The 22,214-nt window shown below is 40.5% G+C and overlaps 2 protein-coding genes and 1 long non-coding RNA gene across 11 annotated transcripts in view; 2 read left to right on the top strand and 1 right to left on the bottom strand.

The window, feature by feature from the left end:
* Window positions 1-13,013, top strand: part of AFAP1L1 (actin filament associated protein 1 like 1) — an 88,821-nt gene extending 75,808 nt beyond the window's left edge. For 4 of the 8 annotated variants that reach the window (XM_073230910.1, XM_073230909.1, XM_073230951.1 and 1 more), the window contains one exon: window positions 12,873-13,013. In XM_073230910.1, the coding sequence (XP_073087011.1) occupies window positions 12,873-13,013 (141 nt within the window). Of the gene's footprint in view, window positions 1-8,793; window positions 9,137-12,872 lie in introns of those variants that run through there. The other 4 variants (XR_012128972.1, XM_073230913.1, XM_073230917.1 and 1 more) reach the window with 2 other exon arrangements.
* LOC140848326 (uncharacterized) lies at window positions 2,092-13,046 on the bottom strand. Of its 2 annotated transcripts, XR_012128998.1 has the most exons (3): window positions 12,899-12,996; window positions 9,135-9,269; window positions 5,115-7,509 (listed from the first exon to the last, which is right to left on the bottom strand). It is a non-coding gene; the product is annotated as an uncharacterized lncRNA (long non-coding RNA). The 2 variants fall into 2 exon arrangements; XR_012128999.1 differs by lacking the exons at window positions 5,115-7,509; window positions 9,135-9,269 and adding an exon at window positions 2,092-3,564 and having other exon boundaries at window positions 12,899-13,046.
* A 22-nt stretch (window positions 13,047-13,068) lies between these two features.
* On the top strand, window positions 13,069-21,254 carry GRPEL2 (GrpE like 2, mitochondrial). The gene is made up of 4 exons (XM_017656520.3): window positions 13,069-13,201; window positions 15,470-15,623; window positions 16,514-16,595; window positions 20,422-21,254. Exons 1-4 carry the CDS (start codon window positions 13,125-13,127, stop codon window positions 20,784-20,786), a joined length of 678 nt encoding a protein of 225 aa, XP_017512009.1. The 5' UTR covers window positions 13,069-13,124; the 3' UTR covers window positions 20,787-21,254.
* Window positions 21,255-22,214: the final 960 nt, after the last annotated feature.

Here is a 22,214-nt window from a genome sequence, read left to right as displayed (position 1 = left end):
AAAACTGAACAGTTTCATGCAAGAGAATGAAACTGGATTATTGTTTAACCCCACACATAAAGTAAACTCGAAATGGACCAAAGACCCGAATGTAAAGTCATGAAACCATAAAACTCTTAGACAACATACACAAAAAGTTCCTGAATATAAGCATGAGCAACTTCTTCCTGAATGCATCTCCTCGAGCAAGGGAAACAAAAGCAAAAATGAACTCATGGGACTACATCAAACTAAAAAGTTTCTGTACAGCAAAGGACATCATCAATAGAACAAAAAAGCATCCATCCTACAGTATGGGAGAATATATTTGTAAATGACATATCTGACAAGGGGTTAACATCCAAAATATATAAAGAACTCACATACCTCAACACCCAAAAAGCAAATAACCCTATTAAAAAATGGGCAGAGGACATGAAGAGACAGTCTCCAAAGAAGAAATTCAGATGGCCAACAGGCACATGAAAAGATGCTCCACATCACTAATCATCAGGGAAATGCAAATTAAAACCACAATGAGGTATCACCTCACACCAGTAAGGATCGCCACCATCCAAAAGACTAAGAACAACAAACGCTGGCAAGGATGCAGAGAAAGGGGAACCCTCCTACATTGCTGGTGGATGTAAGTGAGAGCAACCATTGTGGAAAGCGATATGGAAGTTCCTCAAAAAACTAAAAATAGAAATACCATTTAACCCGGGAATTCCACTCCTTGGAATTTACCCAAAGAATACAACTTCTCAGACTCAAAAAGACAGATGCACCCCTATGTTTATCACAGCACTATTTACAATAGCCAAGAAATGGAAGCAACCTAAGTGTCCATCAGTAGATGAATGGATAAACAAGATGTGGTACATATACACAATAGAATACTATTCAGCCATAAGAAACAAACAAATCCTACCATTTGCAACAACATGGATGTAGCTAGAGGGTATTATGCTCAGTGAAATAAGCAAGGTGGAGAAAGCCAAGTGCCAAATGATTTCCCTCATTTGTGGAGTATAACAAAGAAGCAAACCTGAAGGAACAAAATAGCAGCAGCAGAGTGAGAGACTCCAAGAAGGAACTAGTAGTTACCAAACAGGAGGGGTGAGGAAAGTGGGTGGGGAGGGAGGGAGGAGTTGGGGGGTATTATGATTGGCACACATGATGTGGGGAGGATCATGGGGAAGACAGTGTAGCACAGAGAAGGCAAATAGTGTACCTGTGGCATCTTAGTACACTGATGGACAGTGACTGCATTGCAGTATGGGTGGAGACTTAATAATATGGGTAAATGTAGTAACCACATTGTTTTTTCATGTGAAACCTAAATAAGTGTATATCAATAATACCTTAATAAAAATAAAAAATATATATATTAGAAAGTTAAATAAATAAATATTTGAGGTTTTGTGGACCACATGGTTTCTTTCAGAACCACTCAACTCTACCTCTGTAGGAAGAAAGTAGCCACAGACAATATAAATGAATGGTGAACATGGCTGGATCCCAACAAAACTTTATTTATGGCCACTGAGGTTTGACTTTCATATAGTTTTCATAAGTCAAGATAAATTATTATTTCAATTTTTTTCTAGCATTTAAAAATGTGAAAACCAATATTTGTTGGTAGATCATAGAAAAACATGCAGTGGGCCTGATGTGTCCTATGGGCCATAATCTGTTTCACCTTCAACCTTGTAGGCCATTGGAAGAAACTTGGATTTTGTTCTGACATGAAGGGCAAGCTATCGTCTAACATGATGGAAAGTCACTACAAGTTTTGAGCAGGAATTTTTGGATATAAATTTTAAAACCATTAAAAATTTAAAAGACTGCTCTAGCTATTTTGAGAATTGATGAAGAGACAAGAGAACCCGGTTGGAAGTAGTCATGTAGATGAAAGATAAGACAAGTTTAGAGGAGATGATATAAAGTGGCTAGCTCTAGAAGTAAAGCTGAAGGATCTGCTGATGAGTATGTGGAGGATGGAGAAAAGGAATCAAGGACGACTTCCAGGTCATTGCCCTGAGCAACTGTGGTTTTGTTGGATTCTCCCAGAGGAGGACGCCGCCCCAAATCACTCACGAAAGGCATCTCTTGATGCAATAAGCAAGAGGAATTTATTCAGGAACCAGCTAGCTGGGGTCCAAGTTAGCCCGACGCAGCGGGTCTCAACAAGGACCCTGAGCACACAAAGCCAGAAGGTTTTATAGCATTTTCAAAGGGGGCAACATTTTCCACAATCACAATACAGTGTTTTTTCATAGACACATAAATCTTTGCCTGGGGCCACATCCTGGGGTCTGGTTAGATAAGATTACCTTCGGAATGTTTAGGGTGGTTCTAGCAAGATAAGCTTGGTGTGTATGATTAACTGATTTGAGGTCAGCTAATTAAAGGTCACTACATTTAACACTGGCTGACTAACTTGTTTTTCAAGATTCTAATAATTTTCCTCCTTCTAGGTTAGGGGGTGGTATTTAAGCCTTTAAGATGGCTGTACTTATGCTAACTTTTGATTCTTCAGATCCTACATTTCCCCACTTCTCTTTAGGGACATTCCAATCATGGAATGTTTGTGTTTCCTTGTTGGGTGAGTGAATGATATTGTTGCTTCAACATCAGTACATGAACGGCACTCACTCTTTCTCTAACAAAAGTTATCAGCCGATTTAGTATGCAGGGTCCTAAAGTGAGGAGCAACACAAGGATGAGTAAGGGCCCAGACAGAGTGGATATCAGGGTTGTAAACTACGGGGATCTAGTGAACCAAGATTCAAATAGCCCTTGGCCGGCTTCCCATTCTTTCTTTCTCTGGTCTAGCCCTTCTCTAAGCTTTGACATTGAATCTCTTACTATTCCGGAATGGTCTGCATAAAAGCAGCATTCTTCTTTTAAAGCTGCACACAGTCCTCCTTCTTTTAGGAACAGCAGATCCAGCCCTCATCTATTCTGCAAGACTACTTCAGAGAGGGAAGTCAGAGATTCTTCAAGTTTTGTAATGGATTGCTCTATGGTCTTTAAGTCTTCATCAATAGCTGTCCTTAGTCCTTCATAATGTTGGTTCCCTTGGACAATAGCAGTTGTCCCCATTCCCACTCCGGCTGCGACTCCTATCCCTAACAACACAGCTAAGGTCAGCGAGACCGGCTCTCTCCTATATCTATGCCTAGGTTCAAATTCAGCTACGAATGAGAGATTATCATGATACATCAACCTGGGCACCAGCTGAACTATGATACAGAAATCACGGGAGGAGTTGAAGGCAGAAGTAGAGACACATGGGGTCACTCCAGTGTTACAAGCCCACTATCCCTCGGGAGGAGGGATTAAATACCTGTTTTTACCAGGGAAGGCTATGGGTATGGTCTCATTCTTTCTTCTACAGATAGAGACTCTAGCTGCTGCTAGGGAAAAGGGGCGATGACCACTCTGGCTGCTTCGTGCTGAGAAGGAGGCGCAGTAAAGGGTGCAGCTAGGTCTCCATCACTGGTCAGTTGAGAGGGCCTCAGAAGGCTGGCGCTTCCATTCTGGGTTTCATTTCTATTACTATTTGCAGTTTTGTGGCTTCTAGGCAAGATAAAACAAATTGTGTTATTAGGTTATGTAGCAACATCTGGAGTTGGATTTTTTATTCTGGAAGGAGGCTGCATTATTGAAACAATACTTCTCTCTAAAATCACTCTCATTTTTACTAGAAGTAACTAGGTTAAGAAAATAATTAACAGCTGGCTTGATTATTTGCACAGGTGCAGCAAGAAGAGCAATTGATTACACAGGCTCTTTTAAATATGCTTTGCTGGAACTTTTTGTAAGGAATTTCAGATTGAACTTTTAAAGGCCTCTTGAGGCCAGACAGCCAAGCCAGACTTGCCATCAGTCTTTGCCTGCAGTACCTGTAGATCTGGATGAATTCTTCTCTTCTCGAGGTCTCTGCACCTGCCAGGAAGTGACCTTCTTTACTCACCTGGTAAGGCTGCTGGGAACTCTGTAAGCAAGGTACCAGGCCAGTTCTTCTAAGGGGCTTTGTTGGCTTTATAAAGTCAATCTTAGTTCCTTAAAGTTGTTCACATCTGAGTCCATACACATGTCTCTCAGGTATGACATTCCAGTCAAAGCCCTGGTAGTATAACCAGTGTTCTTAAGTAGTCTTCTCACAAGGAAAGCAGATTCTTATTGAACTCGTGCAAATAAACATACTGCCATGGAATACAAAAACAGTCACTGAAAATTTTTAAACTCTGGAGGGATCAAGTAGAGAGAAGGATGTTTCAATTCTGCTCATAAAGATAGTCATTTACTGAACTGTTGTCAGTTTAAGAGAACAAGGTTAAAACACTTTATCAGCAACATTTGAAACAAAAAGACACAAAATCATTTTCTTTAGTTTATGTAAACTTATGTAACTAATACCTGTTCTGCTCAAATCTAGTTCCTTACTAGTTTAGGAATAATAAAACTGACTATAAATGACAAAAGACTTACAAATGACAATGGTTAAAGATCTGATGAGAGCTTACTGTAAGACAGTTGACATAAGGAAATTCTGATATTTCTGTAATACAAAACATTCACTAACAAAATTTAGCATCATTCTCTTTGACAGTGCTTTTCTGGTAAATATATATATCAGATAAACAAGCCAAACCAGTCAAATACTTTCTCTAATGAGAAAAAAATCCTCTGACATGTTCCAGGGGCCCTCTGGAAAATATCAGAGTTAACTAGAGGTAAAAGCACCTTTTTGCATTTAATTTTTTTAGAACTATCATTACACATTTATTGTCTATATACTCAGCACAGTAAACGAGACATCTTAAAAAGGTGGGGCAGCAGGGGAGACTGCTGCTGTCAGTTTAAAAGACAATATATAGAAAGTCAAAATAATTCTAGGTTACTAAGCATTCTTGAGAGAATGGTAGCAGATGGTAGATTCCTCTGCTTTCATCTTCAGGAAGGGAAAAAAAGCTACAATAAGAATTCACATTTAGCTGAAAGAACTGTCTAAACTGAAGGCAGAGTATAATATCACCAGGCATACAAAAGACCTGTTAGAGATACATACAAAGAATGAATATGGCTATAGTCAAATTCAACTTAAAAGTTTAAGCAGAATCTCAAATTTAAATGTCTCTTTCTTTCACACAGATATTCAGATATGACCAAAAATATGCTTTGAGATGAAAGAGATCAGGCATTTTACTTCTTCATTTAGGGACTGAGAAATGATGACCTTTGGCTTACAATCAATAGCTTACAAACAGTGAAAATAATAAGAACATAACTCAGCATAAGTGTATAAGACCAGATACAAAAAAGCAGAGAAAGTGCTTAAGTCTACAGGTCTTCCCTGAAAGCTTCAAGAATGTTTTACTCTTTAATAGTAGATAGAGCTTTTTAATAGAATTTGCATAGCAGCTTATAAGATTATTTGCATTAAAAAAATATGGAGTCCTCCATGTTTTTTAAAACATACAAACATATCCACAGCATATAAATTAAACAAGAAGACCTGGTGGTTCTCAAAAAAATCTATTACAACTTTTGTCAAAAGTAGTCACACGTTCGTCCATCTAAACCTTTACAGTGAAACCTATTTTTCTGGGAGAAACATAATCTTGTCCAGATTCTACAGTTTAATTTTTAAGAATAAATTTTGGTTTGTTAACTAAGTGCATTTAATCAGCTGAAGAAAGCTTTGTTACCATTCTGCTTAGGATAAATTAAGAAAACAAATAATCAGTAACAACTTTAATCATTTGTTTGTTAGAGATTTTTCCACTTATAAAAATATATGGAATAAATAATTCAATTTCTCAGGCCATGCAATCATTTTCAATAACAAAATATTTCAAAGGCAAATAAAGGTTATACAGTTAACAAACTTTAGCTTTTAGTCTTTTTAATATTACGATTTTATGGCAACTCACTGATACTTTAAGCATGAGAAACTGCTTTGATCTTTCAACATTAAGAGCAGACTAACAGTTAAAGAAAACTGTTTAACTGGAAACAAGATTCTAATTTTGCTGTGCACTCGATACCAAGACTTACTCGCTTCAATTTCACTCAGCATGACTATACTAACTCTTCCACAAGCCTTCTACAGCTTTCTTTTTACATTCAGTGTTCTCTCTCTTTAAACAAATAGCTGCACTTCAGAACAATCACTCTCTTTTACTTTCAACAAAACGAATTTCCGTTCTTTACACTTTCTCTCATCAAAACATACATCCTCCAGCATAGAGAAATGCCCTCTCCATCAGTTCTAACCAGAACTCAAAACTATTAGAAACTTCAACCTCCAGTGAACACTGAGAAGCAGGACACTGCAAACTGTCAAACCAACATTCCCTAGACTGACAAACTTATGAACACATTCTACAATTTCTGCAACCATGAGCTTCACAGCACAATCTCCCAGCAAACACAGAGCACATCTTCTCAACTTAACAAAACTCTAAGGCTTTAAGTTACTACAAAGATTCTCAGGCTGCAGGTAGGCATACACACTGCAACACACAATTAAAAAGGTGTTCACTTGCCACACTTATCCAGCTCACCTACCTGCAACAACTAAGCTAGCCTACTCACAAGACCCCCACTGAACACTAGACAAAGCCAAGCTTCTAAGCATTCTATTCTTAAAAGATTTAGCAGATAACATGACTCAAAAGACTCTAGGTAAACTCAGGCAGCCGACAACTACCAAGACATGCCCGCCTTAGGCAAACTTAAATTAGCATTAATGCTTAACACTTTTTTATCAGGTTTTCTGGAAGTTTTAGAATACTCAATTTTCACAAGCGCTTGTCTTTAAATCAATTTCATTAATACCATCTGGAGGTAGAAAGATATATTCATTTACACACTTAGGGGGTTGTCTGAATCTGTCCCATTGTCAGTATAACAATTATTAGGCATGTGAAAGACACAAAAAACAGACACACACAGATTAGACACACAGCGGCCGCTTTTTGTTTTTTCTCAGATTTTCAAACAGAAACCGAAAGGAATCAGAGGGTTGATATTCCTGGCGCCTGAAAATCAACCCTATCTCATCAGATTCACCTTGCCGGAAAAACAGACGGGAGGCTACCAGGCGTCCCTGGCCTCCCAACCTCCCCGAGGCGTCCCCCAGGGTTGCAGCCTGCGGTGCTCCTAGTACGTCTACCGACCGCAGTCTCGACCCCTTTACGGGATCGGGACAGCTGCCAGACAGTGGGTACCCCCTTTCAGAATTCTGACCGGTCTCACTGAAAAACAGAAAACAGAACACAGACAAACCAAGGCGCCACTAATCTTACCTCTTCCTCCAAGAGCGACTTCGGGAGTGAAGCGGGGTGAGCACATGATCCCGGACGAGCCCCCAAATGTTGGATTCTCCCAGAGGAGGACGCCGCCCCAAATCACTCATGAAAGGCATCTCTTGATGCAATAAGCAAGAGGAATTTATTCAGGAACCAGCTAGCTGGCGTCCAAGTTAGCCCGACGCAGCAGGTCTCAACAAGGACCCTGAGCACACAAAGCCAGGTTTTATAGCATTTTCAAAGGGGGCAACATTTTCCACAATCACAATACAGTGTTTTTTCATAGACACATAAATCTTTGCCTGGGGCCACATCCTGGGGTCTGGTTAGATAAGATTACCTTCGGAATGTTTAGGGTGGTTCTAGCAAGATAAGCTTGGTGTGTATGATTAACTGATTTGAGGTCAGCTAATTAAAGGTCACTACATTTAACACTGGCTGACTAACTTGTTTTTCAAGATTCTAATAATTTTCCTCCTTCTAGGTTAGGGGGTGGTATTTAAGCCTTTAAGATGGCTGTACTTATGCTAACTTTTGATTCTTCAGATCCTACAGTTTAGATGATGAAGGCTGGGAGAGGAGCAGGATGGGTGTTAAGTCTGGGGAGAGGAAATCCTGGGGCAAAATACCTCTAAAAACTGAAATCAGTCAAAGGGAGAAATAAAGTTTAAAATTCATTTATTGCTCACAAACTGCAGTCTGGGGCCATTTCTCTCTCTCCTGCTCCAGCAGAAGCCAAAAACCGCCCCTCCCCTCACCTCTCAGGTACTGATAAACCCTCCTTGCCCAGGTAATTACCCACTGATATGGAGATTGAACTTCTCTCCACTGAGGAATGATGCAAATGCACTAAAGCCATACTTCTCTCCACCTCTGAACACCTATTGATATGCAGATGTACTAAAGCGAGGCGAGATATTCTGGAAATGATACAATTTTGCCCACAGAGGGATTGAAGAATCCTCCCACCAAGAATTTTTTAACTATCACATTCTACGCAGGTTCACACCTTCACCTCTAGGGTTGGCTGGAAATCCCGTGCATTGTTTACGGGTAAAAAGCCATTCACTGTTGGTTATGACTCAGATGAACTCAAAAGCCTCAGAAGGAACGGAGCCCTGTGGACTGCCTGTCCTCACCCTCCTTACCAAAATGCTCTGGTTTCTCTCCCATCACCCTCCTGCGCCACCCCAAGGTGCTGTGGGAACAGCACTGAAGTCAGATGCAGTTCCCCCATCCTTCTCCTTCTGGGCCCGTTTCCTTATTTGAGAAAGACAAACTTTGTGACATTTGAGCCCTCTTAGACATGAGGCCCAGTGAGGAGAAATGACTTACCCAAGGATACAGAAAGAGGAAATGGGACTAAGACCCACAGCTCTCTAATCTAGCCAGTGATCTTTATATAATTAGGTGCAGTGGAGTGTTCTTATCCTACAAGTTACACTAGAATAGTCAACAAACTGACATGTCTTGTCTTTCTTTACCTCAGGAATGGGAAATGAAGACCTAGATAGAGGATGAAGATTTCATTCCAAAGGAAACACCAGATTGTCTATCTTTACTTTTTTTTTTTTTACAAAGAGACACCAGAAGACACCATTCTCTGGGGCACCCAAAAGACCAGCCTTTGTTGTCTGCATGATTATAAGGGATATGGGGAGGGAAGAACTAGAAAGGAAGAGAGAAATAGAGAACATCCTTGTAACTTTACAGAGGGTGAAAAACAAGGGTGGAAGGAGATAGAAATCTGCACATTGAAAAAGTTTTGTGAAATGTCTTTGTTTTCCTTTCGGAAGAAATGAAAGCATACATAAATAAGCCATTCCATACCATTCTCAGCATCCCATTTACAGTCCAAAGGAAGCCAGTGCTGAAGCATCACAGTGCAGTACAAAGACATGAGACATGAATCCAGTTGTTATGCCCAGAATTCGTGATCCCCAACGACTGCTAGGGAGCCGAGTCCTATGCAAAAGCAAAGAGCCTTTATTCGAGCTAGCTCGAGCTCAGTCTCTTGTCTGCACAGACACAGCTGCAAGATGCTGGAGAGAGAGCGAGTTTCAAAAGCACAAAGGTTTTATAGGGGGCTAGGGGCAGTTGGTGGGGTGATGGTTATGGCTCTCGCTGATCGGCTGAGAAGACTGTGGGTCTTGGCTGATTGGCCGGGGAGGCTTGCGCGGGAACTTTCCCGGACGCGGTGGGGGCGGGGGGGGGGGGGGTGGAAAAACCGGAAAGGGGTCATGTCAGGGACATAGTTACTCAAGATGGAGGGCACAGAACAAAATGGAGTCGGTCCCGGTTTGCTCTTTCACAGTCACATTTGTGCTAATGAATTCACGTTGGGCATTACTGACAAACTCTGGAAAACATAAATAGGCTGAAAATCAATAGAATTATCCCTCCCTGCATAAAAATGAGCAAAAGCTTCAGAGAATATGCAAATTATACAACTAGATGCAGCTACTGGAATCCGATTTGTTTTCAAATCAAAGATCTGAGTGTGCAGCAGGCAAGGAGAGGTTCAGCAGCTGGCATATTTTAAGCCCCCAGTGGTACTCAGTGACAGAAGCATGTATTTCTAATGGTCATAGGATGTTTCAGGCATTGTAGGGTGAAGTCATTTGCTGTCATTTAAGTCCTTTACCTATTTTACATGACACTCAGGCACCCAGGAGCTATGATTAAAAATCCAGGTGACAGTCTTTATGTCTTTATCTTTATCTTGCATTCAGAGGCCCACCAATCTAACCTTCCATTATCTGCTACCAAGTAAAACTATCAGGGAGAACCAAGAGGACAGTGGCTCATTTCTGCCACTTAAGTGCCTCTTATCAACACTTAGTACTTTTATAGGGGAGTAAGGACCTCCAATCCTGAGCAGTTTCCTGACTGTGCCACTCTCACTCCTTTCTCAACACTGGGCACTTCGTAGGTCTTTACCATACTTCCCTCTAATAAAGAGAACACGGTTTAAACACAAGAGCTCAGAGGTTAGCTCAAGGGGAGAGAAGGGAAATCATAGAATAACCTCTGGACACTTGCTAGAGGCATAACTGTCACGTCTATTGGCAGAATTCAATGAGATAATACATGGGAAGCATCTTGCAGTGTCCAAGAAATAGGAAATGCTCAGTCAATAGTGGTTCTTATTAAAGCTAGATTAGTCAGAATTTTCTGACTCAAAATCCTGTGTTCTTTCCACTGAAGAAATGACCTTTACATGGTAATTACAGTCACCAAAAGCTAAAAGGCAACCAATCCATTACTGAAAGTTATCATCCAGATTCCACTAAATGTCTTTAATGAAAAAGGAGCTCACATAATCCTAACTGTCAATGTTTTTTAAAAGGTGGATCCTGGAATGACACCCAACATTCCAACTGTGTCCTCAGTGTGTCAGATTCTTTCTCATGCAGTTATTTTAGGGTTGTCTTTTACAGCCAATAGATCTTGGATTCCTTGAGTGGGGAAACCTAGATAATTAGTAATAAATATTTATTGAGCACTCCATATATCAGGCACTGTGTTAGCCAAAGCCAGCTTCATAGAATGCAACCTGTGTAGTCACAAAAGTTGGTTGGGCTCTAGGCTTGGTTTAATGCTCTGCTGTTGTCCTCTTAATAATTTATGAACAAGGGGCTCTAATTTTTCCTTTGGCCCTTTAAGCCATGTAGCCAGTCTTGGTGCTAAATAATCACTTTTCCAGGCATTACCCCTTTAGTCTTCACTAAAACTCTGTGAGACAGTTTCCATTATCCCAGTTTTCACAGTTCAAGAACTGAAGCCCAGAGAGGTTTGATAACTTGCTGAATGCCAGTTAGGAAGTGGTAGAGGCAGCAGTCTTTCTTAGTTCCAAGGCTCTATTTTATCCATGGTCTTTATCCATCCCTCCCCTTGCACTTCAGCATTCAGAAGCACACTAGCCTTAATAAAAAGATGAATGACTGGATCCACACATGCAGCACATTTGGTGTACATTAGACAGCTAAGAAAAGTGTAAGCAAAATGGCTAAAGCATGGATGACAGTTCTTGTTATATTCCTTGTTGGGTGTCTTTTTTCAAAGTATAGGCTCATGGGTCCATCCTTCCCAACACTGCCAAGTGTCTGGACTATCAGATTTCTAGTGTCACTGGATCCTCCGTGAGAGAACTTGAACGGGTTCATCAACATCTCTGAGCCACAATTTTCTCAGATATAAAAGGGGATTATAATCCCTCCTTTACACCGTGTTACTCTCCTTCTAAGGCCAAAAGGAAACATAAAATGTTGATTACAACACATTTGAGCTGAACCTTTGGTAGAATATAAAAATGCAAAAGACTCCAGCTCTGTCCTCACAGAATTCAGACAAGCAGAGAGAAAATATAACCTAATTAACTCCTGCACAAGTAAGCCACTATGGTGAAAATTCAGAATAAAAACATACTTACATCCCTTTAAAAAAACGTTTTTTGACCATAGGGACTATCCAGTAACTAGTCATGCAACCCCAAGTGTCCTCAACCCTAATCATCAGTCAGTTGATCCTCAAATCCTGTCAGTTTTCCCTACTAAGTCTAAAATTCATCCACTTCTTCTGATCTCCATTGAGACCAATATCATTAATTCATTCAACAAGTATTTATTAAGCACCTACTATATGCACCTACTGTACTAGATGTCAGAAATCACAGCTATAAACAAGAAAGCACCCTCATGAAGCTCACACTCTAGTGGAAAAACAGAAAAGAAATACAATGCTAAGATGGAAAACAAAAATGTGCGGGAGAGACCTAAAAGAGTAGGTACTTTAGACTAAGTAGTTACAAAGGTCTCTCTGCAGAGGTGACCCCAGGACAGAATAGAGCTCTCCCTTGCATGGACCAGTCCAACAGCTTCTCTCCCTACCTCTTTTCTCAGACTAAGCAATCTCTTCCAAACAGCAGTCAAGGCAACCCCTTAAGCATGTAAAGAGTTTGTAGTGTGTTTCCATTACAGTGAAGTTCATTAAACAAAAAAAAATGTTTGAACTACATGAAAGCACTCTTCCATTGCTCATTGGAAACTAACAGACCAAAAAAATCATCCTAATGGAGATTACATTTTAGTGCCGGGAAATGGGGAAATACACCACACTGAGAAACAGAAAGCAAGGGAATTCGTGGTGGGTGGGGAAGGATGAAAAGAGTGAGAGAGGAGGGAGTCAGGCTTCAATGTTTTTAAATCTCTCGCGTGGTCTGGCCAGGGTTAACCAGTGTCCCGTATTGCCCCTCCCCTTCCTTAGTATTTCAGCCTTTAACTGGAAATACTCTCCTAGCCTTGGTCTTTCAGATGCTGTTCACCTCTACCTTAACCACTTTCCACCTCTTTTCGTCTACTCATTCTTCAGCTTTCAGTCCAAATACTACTTCGTTTGGGAAAACTCCCCACGCGGCCATATCGTATCCTAGGCTTCCGCAGCGCCATGCCCAACACTTTGAAACACTAGCCATGTTTTGACTGTATATCGCGTTTGCATTTGTTTGTTGTCTATAACTTCACGTAAGCTACATGGGAGTATATTTGTGATCCCCTTTGTTCGCCACAGAATCCACGAATAGCACAGAGCCTAACCTGCGGCAGGAACCCATCGTACGCGGCAAACACACAAGGGACCGGAAGTGCTGCGTATCTTCGGGAAGACCGGATACGGAACACCACCAGCGCGCGAGGACAACCGGAAATGTAGCTTTAGGTCCTGGGCCCTGAGAGGGAAACCCCCGCGAAGGCTGCCGGGAAACGTGGTATCTCGCTTGCAGGGAGTGCGCCTGCGCTGATTTCGTCAGCCGAGAAGGGGAACATGGCCGCGCGGTCTCTGTGGGCGGCCCTGCGGCGGGTGCAGCGCCTCCTGACCTCGACTGCCGCGTCCGATGGCAGGTAAGCGAGGCTGGCCGGGTGTCTGGAACTTGAGGACGCTGTGGAACGAGGAAGCCGGAGGGTCGGTTGTCGGCGCGGAGCGAGAGGGAGGAACCACCAGACTCTCTGCTGCAAAAGGGATGAGCTCACGGCCCCATTTTACGAAGGGAAACTGAGGCTCATAGCCCCGCCTCCTTGCCAGGCCCAGGAAGGTGGAAAGATCCTAGGTCATGTGCTCGGAGGTGGGAATTCTCTAAGGCCCGGAGCTTCTCCCGAGTTGGGGATGTACTTCTCCCTGCCTTTTCTCCCCAGCTGACTTGTCTGCCGGTAAATTGGAATTCCCTCCTCTGACCCACTGTGTGACCTTGGGCCAGTCCGTGGACTTTTACCCGGCCCAAACTACCTGTCGGTCAAAGGAGGGCGTTGGACTAGGTCTCCAGATGGCCTTTCCACTTGCCTGTGGAAAGGCAGAGTTTCTACAAAGAAAGAGGAAGAGTTGCTGCTCTTACCCCTAGCTTTACATCGACTGCAAAACTATGAGTATTTTTATTCTCACGTTTACTCAGGGAAACTGAGGTTTAGAAAAGTTGAGTAACTTTCCCAAACTTAAATACTGGGGAAATGGTGGAACCCAGACTGGAAGCCAACCAGGCCTCTAGCGACCCTTTTAAATAGCAAGCGGTGTGAATTATTCGCAGGGACGATTCTGTGTAGTTTACCGGGGCTGTTTCCTCGTCGGCTGTTTCTTCCTCAGAAAGAGTAAAAATGACTGAGGAGAGAGGGTAGTAAGGTTAGACCCCGGAAATGTAAATCAAGCCGTGGGGGAATCGTAATTTTGCGGAACTGTGGCCTCCTTTTTATCTTAACATACTACACCTAACCTCAGCAATTTGCCCTAGGGCTTGTAGGGAAGTGACCAGAAGAAAAAAGATAGCATCTGATTAAGTTTCACCCACTCCAGTTCTGAAGCAGTAGGAACTGAATGGATCAGTCACAACTCCCTTCTTCCAGACTGCAGCTCTGGCCTTTTTACCTTTAAGCTAGCCCTGAGAATATTTTGATCTACTTTAAATTGGATAAATGTAGTTTGTTACGGGTATAGAAAGAGGGAGGTATTTTACCCTGTGTGATTTACTCCAGATCTATGGTGACCATATTTTCTGAATCAAAAATTTGGAATAATATGTAATCTGACATCAGATCACAATAACTGAGTTCAGGGCTGGCCTGTAAAGTCTGCAAGATAAAAGACATTTTGCCCACATCTTTGTACTGACTGTTCCCTCTTGTGTTTCTTGAAGCAAACTCCTTTATCCCCGGTAAACCTTTGCTCAGAAGTCACCTCAGTAACTACTCTTTATTGTATGCCAGTTTATATAAATAAACTGTGTGTTTTAAAGACCTTTTGTAGTCACAGATTGATTTTTTTGATGATTTTGCTTCAAATTATGAGCATCCAGGAGGGATATAATGGGAACATTTTGAAGGAGTCAGAACTGCTACAATCCAAGATCTACAAACTAGCTCCTACTCTAAATTTCTTCCTATGTAAACTGAACTATATGTCAAACATTTTAGCTGTGCAAAATTCTAGATTACAAACAAAATTGAACACAAGAATCTATTTTATTCACCTGCTTACAGTTCACAGTCCATAACACATACCATTTGTAAGTATTTAGTTGACTTACTTTTTTTACACAGAGTTTCTCTTAGCAGAGGTTCTCTTACCTAAAAGTCTTAAGTGTTTGTGGTCAAGAAAGCTTTAGAATTCTAGGCCTAACTCCAGTTTGACATGGTCCCTTTACTGGGCTTAATTTTCCACATCTGTAAAATGAATGATTCAACCAGAAATATACAGCTTGTGTTTTGAATTCCCCCTTCTGATTTTGCCCCACTGGTTCTGGGTATTAGAACTTGGTTTTCTCCTGCTGACTTTTATGTCCCTACTTCTGGCAATTTCTGTTGCCTGGTGCTCAGTATCCTGGCTAAGAGAATCCTAGCTATGTGATTTTGAGCAAGTCAGAATCCTTGCTGAGCCTCAGTTTTCTCATCTGTAAAATAGGAATAATCATAGTATTTATCTCATGTTGGGAAATAAAAAGATAATTTACATAAAGCCCCATCAACACTGTCAGGTACTTAGTAAGCACTTTATAAGTTACTGTGACTGGAAACATTTTGTCTAGAGAGTCAATCTGGGAAACTTGCCAATCTCTGAACTTTGCTGTAGCTTTGTCTGTATGTGATGGCATTTCTTCATCATGCACCACCTCCCTCCCACTGTAGGGGATGTCTGCATCCTTTCAGCACTGCTACCCAGAGAACTGCTGGTGAGGCCTGCACTTCTGAGGACCCTCCTGATGAGCTTGGGCCCTCTCTTGCACAACGAGCCTTAAAGTTAAAAGCTGTTAAACTGGAGAAGGAAGTCCAGGATTTAACAGTGAGTAGATTTTATATTATCTGTTATATCCTCTCTCTGGTTTTAATATCCAAGTAAAAGTTTTTTATGTCAATTTTTAAAATTAAGTTTCCTCTGATTTGCTTCTTATCCCTCACCCTACCTCTACTCTCTTATAGGTATATTATTAGCAAAGTACTGTGGTAGTTCAAAACATAACTAAGAATAGTAATCTCGTTTCAGTTTGTATTGTGTCTCAGTACCTAGATATCTGATATTTTGGTAGCTTCAAAAGAGTTACAGTGCCTAAAATGTAGTAGACAGTCAGTAAATGTTGAATGAGTGAGGTCATTTATCATCATACTCTGCCAGCCAGACTGCATCTGGCATACTCTGCCGCTGCTGGGTTGACAGACACACTTTAGGGAGATTGTAATTAGAGTAACTCCAAAGCAAGACCACCTGGAATGATAAGATGGTTGGAAAGCATGTCTTATGAGAGCAATTAAAGGAACCAGGAATTACGAGAATGAAAGGGAAAGATTAAAGGGGCTAAAATAACCCCCTCCCAATAAATGACACATTTTTAAAACTTACTTTTGGTTGTCCTAGAGTTGAGTTCAGTTAAATACATTTGAGGGTGTCAGTGATGGATGAATGTGAAAAATAAAGCTTTGTCATCTCAAGCTGATGAGCTTGAAAACGTGTTAAATGTGTAGACTAGCAGGATAAATGATGTATCAGGGCTGCTATAAGATCAGGTTCTTGCTTTGGCCAGAGGTTTGGAGTAGCTGATCTAAGATTCCTACAACACCTCATTTTTTTAATAAAAACTTACTGCGAGGAAAAAACTTGTAAAGTAAGCAAAAACATTCTTTTTCACCAGTCAGCATGTGTTTTCTCATCATTTTGACTTTGCTTTTGGTATTCAGATGAGATACCAGAGAGCTGTAGCCAATGGTGAAAATATAAGAAGGCGGACCCAGAGATATGTAGAAGACGCCAAGATATTTGGTGAGAGATTTATTGACAATAAAAATTTAAATGCCTTTTAGTTTAATGACATTTACTAGGCAGTTCTGCACACTGAACATAGTAAGAACACATCTGGGTCCTTAGCTGATCTCTAGCTTGCCCTTCCACTCTTCTCATAAGTTTCTGTGTGCTTATTGGGAATGTTGTCAGGTGAACCATTTGCTAAAATAATGCTTTGTTGTTTCATTTTTCAGGAATGTACATTTGACATTCTAGTGCTTAGACAAACCTGTTTAACTTATTAATGAACAAGTGAATCATTAAGGTAAGGTATTCATTGGAGAATCCCAAAAGCAGACACATAGGCAATCAGGAATGGTGAAATTTGCTTTATAAAAGCAATATTGGCCTATATCCATAGTGGAGTAATCAACTCTACCTCCACCAGACAGTTTTCACTACTATGGACAAGAACCATTTGCGTTACTATCAGTATTCTGCAACTTGGCAAAGTTATAAAATAACTCAAAGACAAAGGCTTAGACAATATAGAAGAAGATAGCCATGAAGGTTCTGCTAGATCACATGTGTTTTTTTCATTGACCAGTCTTATCAATTTCAGAGTCTTTCAGAAATATTTCACTAAATGCCCAACATCTTGTTCTAAATGTATTCATGAAAGTAACCAGTTGAGTAACAGGGATTCAAGGGTAGAGGACAAATCTATGATTACTTGCTGTAATTTGATATGGAACATTACAACTTAATATGGAGCATTATACTTTCACTATAATAGAGTGAAGGTGCTTGGGGGTCCTTGGATGCTATCTAGTCCAATCTCCTTTCACCAGTGAGCTGAAAAATTAATTGGTAATAGATGTAGATAAGAGTCTATTAATCTCCTGACCCCTAAGGTATTATTCCTTCCCCTGTATCATACTACTTCCTGTTCTCTGGGTTTTATCTGTTGTTTGTGCATGGGACTCTCTTCAGTTCTGTACTGTCCAGCCCCAGTTCTTTGGCAGTTTTCTGCTTCTCTTTCAGTGCTATAGACATTACATTTCAAAGCTTTGAGTATCAGCTATGTACTGACCCCCAAATTGTAATCCTGGGATTTCATCCAAGTTTTCATCTACATTTTCCAACTATCAGGGCAGGGCTGGGCAAACTACAGCCTACAGGCTTCTGTTAGTCCATATACACAGTTCTGAATTCCATAATAAAAATATCTGAAAATTTATTTTCACTTTTGTGATTTTTGTTTCTTGTCCATGATTTTTGTTTCTTGTCCCACAAAACCTTAAATATTTACTACATAGCCCTTTACAGGAGAAGTTTGCTGACCTCTGAGCTACAGGGGATTTCTGTAAAACATAGACCAATTGTGATGACTTAGGAAGACTTCTTGCTTACTGGGAGCAGGGTGAGTTGGCTTACCAGAGGTCGAGTGTTGATAAGTTAGGAACTGGCTTATATCAGTTTCCTCAAGAATTAATAAGGTTCCCAGGAACAAACACACATTCACTAAACTCAAAAGAATTTGATAATCTCATTCATTAATTTTTAGAGCAGAATGTGTCTAGCAAAACATGCCACATAAGTCATTGTTTAGACCATTTCCTCCTAGCGGCCAGAAATATTCCAAAAATTGGAGGTTGCTCAGTGAGCACTGACATAGAAAAAGTAGAAAGTTTTTTTATTGTTACTTGTTATATAATACTGCATGGTGACTCCTGGGCAAACTACAGTTTTGTCTCAGTAACCCACCTCTTAAGCAGGTCACAGAGATTCTTTTTTTCTACCCCTAAGAAATGATGCAGACACCAGCCATCTATAAAAGTAACACAATTAGAATAGAATAAGAGACCGAACCCCCCAGTATACAAACAAGAGAACCTAGGCTTCTGTTTACCCAAATAAACACAACTTTACTGACTAGGAGCCAGGACTCTTTGTACCATGGAAGTGTACAAGTCAGCCCAGAAGCTCACTGCTTTCAAAATTCTGTTAAGAGTCTTCCTTTGAATAGCCAGGGGTTGCCTTTGATGTCCCTGATAGTCTGTTAGAGGCATTCTTTTCTCTTGGGTGGAATTTTAATCTTACTGGCATAATTTCCAAGCCTTTGGCTAATCTCCTGTACTTTTTCAGTTGATCTCATTAACAGCTATTAATATGTATGGTTGCCGTCCCTAGCAGGAGTCTGGGAGGTATCTGATAGAGCTTTGATCACACCAGTCTCGTTTCCTGGAAATACCTGCTTGTCTCACTCTTTCCTCTCTCTTGCCTCCTCTTACATGCCAGACTATATTATACCAAGACTAATTCAGTTAGCTCTCCTGTTTCTTATATCTTCCTGCCCGTCTGTCATGTCCCCAGCACCTCAAATCCATTATGTATGTTATTATTAGATGAATTTGAATCCTATTGCACTTGTTTTGCTTAAGAAGTTATAGCGGAGGCTGAGAAAGACAAGTGCCAAATGATTTCCCTCATTTGTGGAGTATAACAACAAAGCAAAACTGAAGGAACAAAACAGCAGCAGACCCAGAGATTCCAAGAAGGAAATAGTGATTACCAAAGGGGAGGGATGTGGGAGGGCGGGTGGGGAGGAAGGGAGAAGGGATTGAGGGGTGTTATGTTTAGTATACATGGTGTGGGGGGTCACGGGGAGAACAGTGTAGCACAGAGAAGACACATAGTGACTGTGGCATCTTGCTACACTGATGGACAATGACTGCAGGGGTATGGGTGGGGACTTGATAATATGGGTGAGTGTAGTATCGATACTGTTTTTTCATGTGAAACCTTCATAAGAGTGTATATCAATAATACCTTAATAAAAATTTTTTAAAAAAAAGAAGAAGCTATAATGGATCTCTATCACCCAGAAGTTAAAGGTTGAATTCCTACCTTTCTGTCAGTCAGTCCTTTGAGAATCCAGGCAGTAATTATGGGAAATCTCTCTTCTATAATCTCTTGCTGCTTCCTTTTTACTTCTGAGTGCAGTTAAGGTGGCTGCCTGTTCTGGCACAGGGCCTTAAACCGGTCCCTGGATTAAAACCAGATCAACAATCTTACACCCCTCACCAACTCCTTTGAGGACTTTGACGTTATCATAGGTAATGTAATGATGATATTCTTTACTATCATTTCCCTAAAAAAAAAATCAAGATGCAGTGTTGGGAGTAATAAGAGTTCTCAACAACTGAGTTTACTCTTATAATAGTTTGTGTGACTCTATCTAAAAAGACTAGGCAAGTTTTGTAGCCCATCTCCAGCAAGTATATATAACTTCATAGCAGGCAGTTGGGAGATTTCACCTTATCTATGGATTGTCTTACTTTCCTATTCCTATTTAGCCAGTCCTCAATAGTAAACCACTTTTGACTCCTGCTTAGCACAGTCTTGTCAACTGTTTCTTTCATTTTTGTCCCCCCCCTCCATGAAATACTAAAACCTTGTCCCTATTGAGAATGCATGCCTTAGCACAACTGAGACAAGCAAGAATTTTCAAAATGTACACAACTCAGTACTAAAGGTAAATAGTAACAAAAATACAAGAAGCATATAAAAATGGTCAGGTTTATGAAGGACAGGTTTCTGAGCCAGTTGTATATAATCTTACCTAGTTCTTGGGTTCTAAGCATCTTCCCATTTACAGATAGGCTTCTTAGTCCTATGCCTGCTAAGAGAAGCGTTGGCTTGTCAGGTGGTTTGAGGTGGTAATCACTGACGATGATCCCTGAGTCCTGGGTGGCAATCCTGCCACATCCTGGAGTATCCAGTATACTATACATTTACCTGGGCCTCCACCATACGACAGTGACTTCCTCACAAACAATAAAGAAGTGTCATTTCTCTGTAGGAATTCAGAGTTTCTGTAAGGACTTGGTGGAGGTGGCGGACATTTTGGAGAAGACTACAGAGTGCATTTCTGAAGAAACACAGCCTGTGGACCAGAAGCTCACTCTGGAGAAGATCTTCCGAGGGTTGTCACTTTTAGAAGCAAAGCTGAAAAGTGTATTTGCCAAACATGGCCTGGAAAAGATGACACCCATCGGTGACAAATATGACCCTCATGAGCATGAACTTATCTGTCATGTGCCAGCTGGTATTGGGGTGCAGCCTGGCACCGTGGCATTAGTAAGGCAAGATGGCTACAAGCTTCATGGCCGCACCATTAGACTTGCCCAGGTGGAAGTGGCAGTGGAGTCTCAGAGAAGACTGTGAGTGAGCCACAAGGAACTGAATATCCTCCCAGAGTACTGTCATCTATCTGTGTTCCCTTTATTTATTAAACTAGGTTTGTATTGTACATGAGGTATTTCATGTAATCTGTTGTGGATTTAGTCATATTGGCTTTATTTCTAAGATACTCTATTGATTTAATGTGACCTATTTGGTCTCATCATCAGAAGTCCTGCCATTGGGCACATGAATAATGTAACAGGTGCTCCTATGGCCTTTATCAAAATATGTTTTAAGAAAATTATTTTTAAATTGGTAGTCTGATGGCTTTCAATCCAAAATCTTTTTAAAAGGTGGAAATGCATATATGTTATGTATTTGCAACAAAATACTCCTTTTTAGTGATCCCTGTAGCAAGAATTGTATAGCATCTTGTATTTTGTGGGACAAGAAGGTGGTAGGGATTGGTTAAACATTTGTGTACTTAGATGATAAAGCTTTATAGTTGTATGAATTTAGATATTTGAGTTGATTTTTATGCGCAAAGATGTTCAAGACTTCTTTTTATTTTATTTTCCTTTTAGCCATCTTTTGTTCTTGTAGTTCATGCCAGGTAGACCTTGTGTTCAATTCCTTTCCAATTCTCATTTACAAGGGCTAAAGGCCCAGGCAAATCTTAGAAGGCAGGAAGTGTCAAGAAATTTAAGATACCAGGTCCCTTTCAAACAAATATGGCCAAGAAACCTTGTGCTTTCTCTGCTGAGTTATCTTCAAATAATTTTCAGCCTCCCTAGGTATGTATTTATGCCAGGGAAACTGAGGTGACACCAGCAGCTAATGACCCAAATCTGTCTACATAGGTAATTTTACCCACAATTTCTGTTTCCATCAGCCCTTAAATCCTCTGTCACTTTGTCATATTTACCTTATGATCCTTTATGTGATTATGTCAGGATGTAATCAGGACAGAAATGTTAGGTTCTCAACAATTTCTCATTTCATTTACTTAGGCTGAATTTTGTTTTAATTGGTATTCACAAGTTACTACCTCTTACATTGAGAAGCTTAATTTTCTATTTTTCTTACCTGTCTTATGTCACATGTATAAACATTCAGCTTCCCTTTTATGTACTGACCTCCTAGAGTTAATGAGCCTATATGTATATTTTTTATTCTTTCAGTCTTAACCTATAGCTAGTGTTCTATAAAAGATTAATTCAGTGAATGAGTGAATCGAATGATACATCAGACTTTAGAAAGGAGGTCAGTTACGGATACTTTTATGTTAGAAGAGGCCTTGATTATCTAATCTCGCCCTTCAGCTTCCTCTGAAGTATGAAAATGAAATGAAAATTTTAGTAGACTCAAAAATCTCTGAAACTAGTAAATTGAATTTCAGTGAGAACTTGAATAAAGAACAACCAGATATTAACGTCAGTCATTTAAGATTCAACTGTTCTATGATGAATA

The sequence above is a fragment of the Manis javanica genome, chromosome 1 (genome assembly GCF_040802235.1).
Source record: "Manis javanica isolate MJ-LG chromosome 1, MJ_LKY, whole genome shotgun sequence".
NCBI lineage: Eukaryota > Metazoa > Chordata > Mammalia > Pholidota > Manidae > Manis > Manis javanica.
This window is presented reverse-complemented; position numbering and strand designations above follow the sequence as displayed.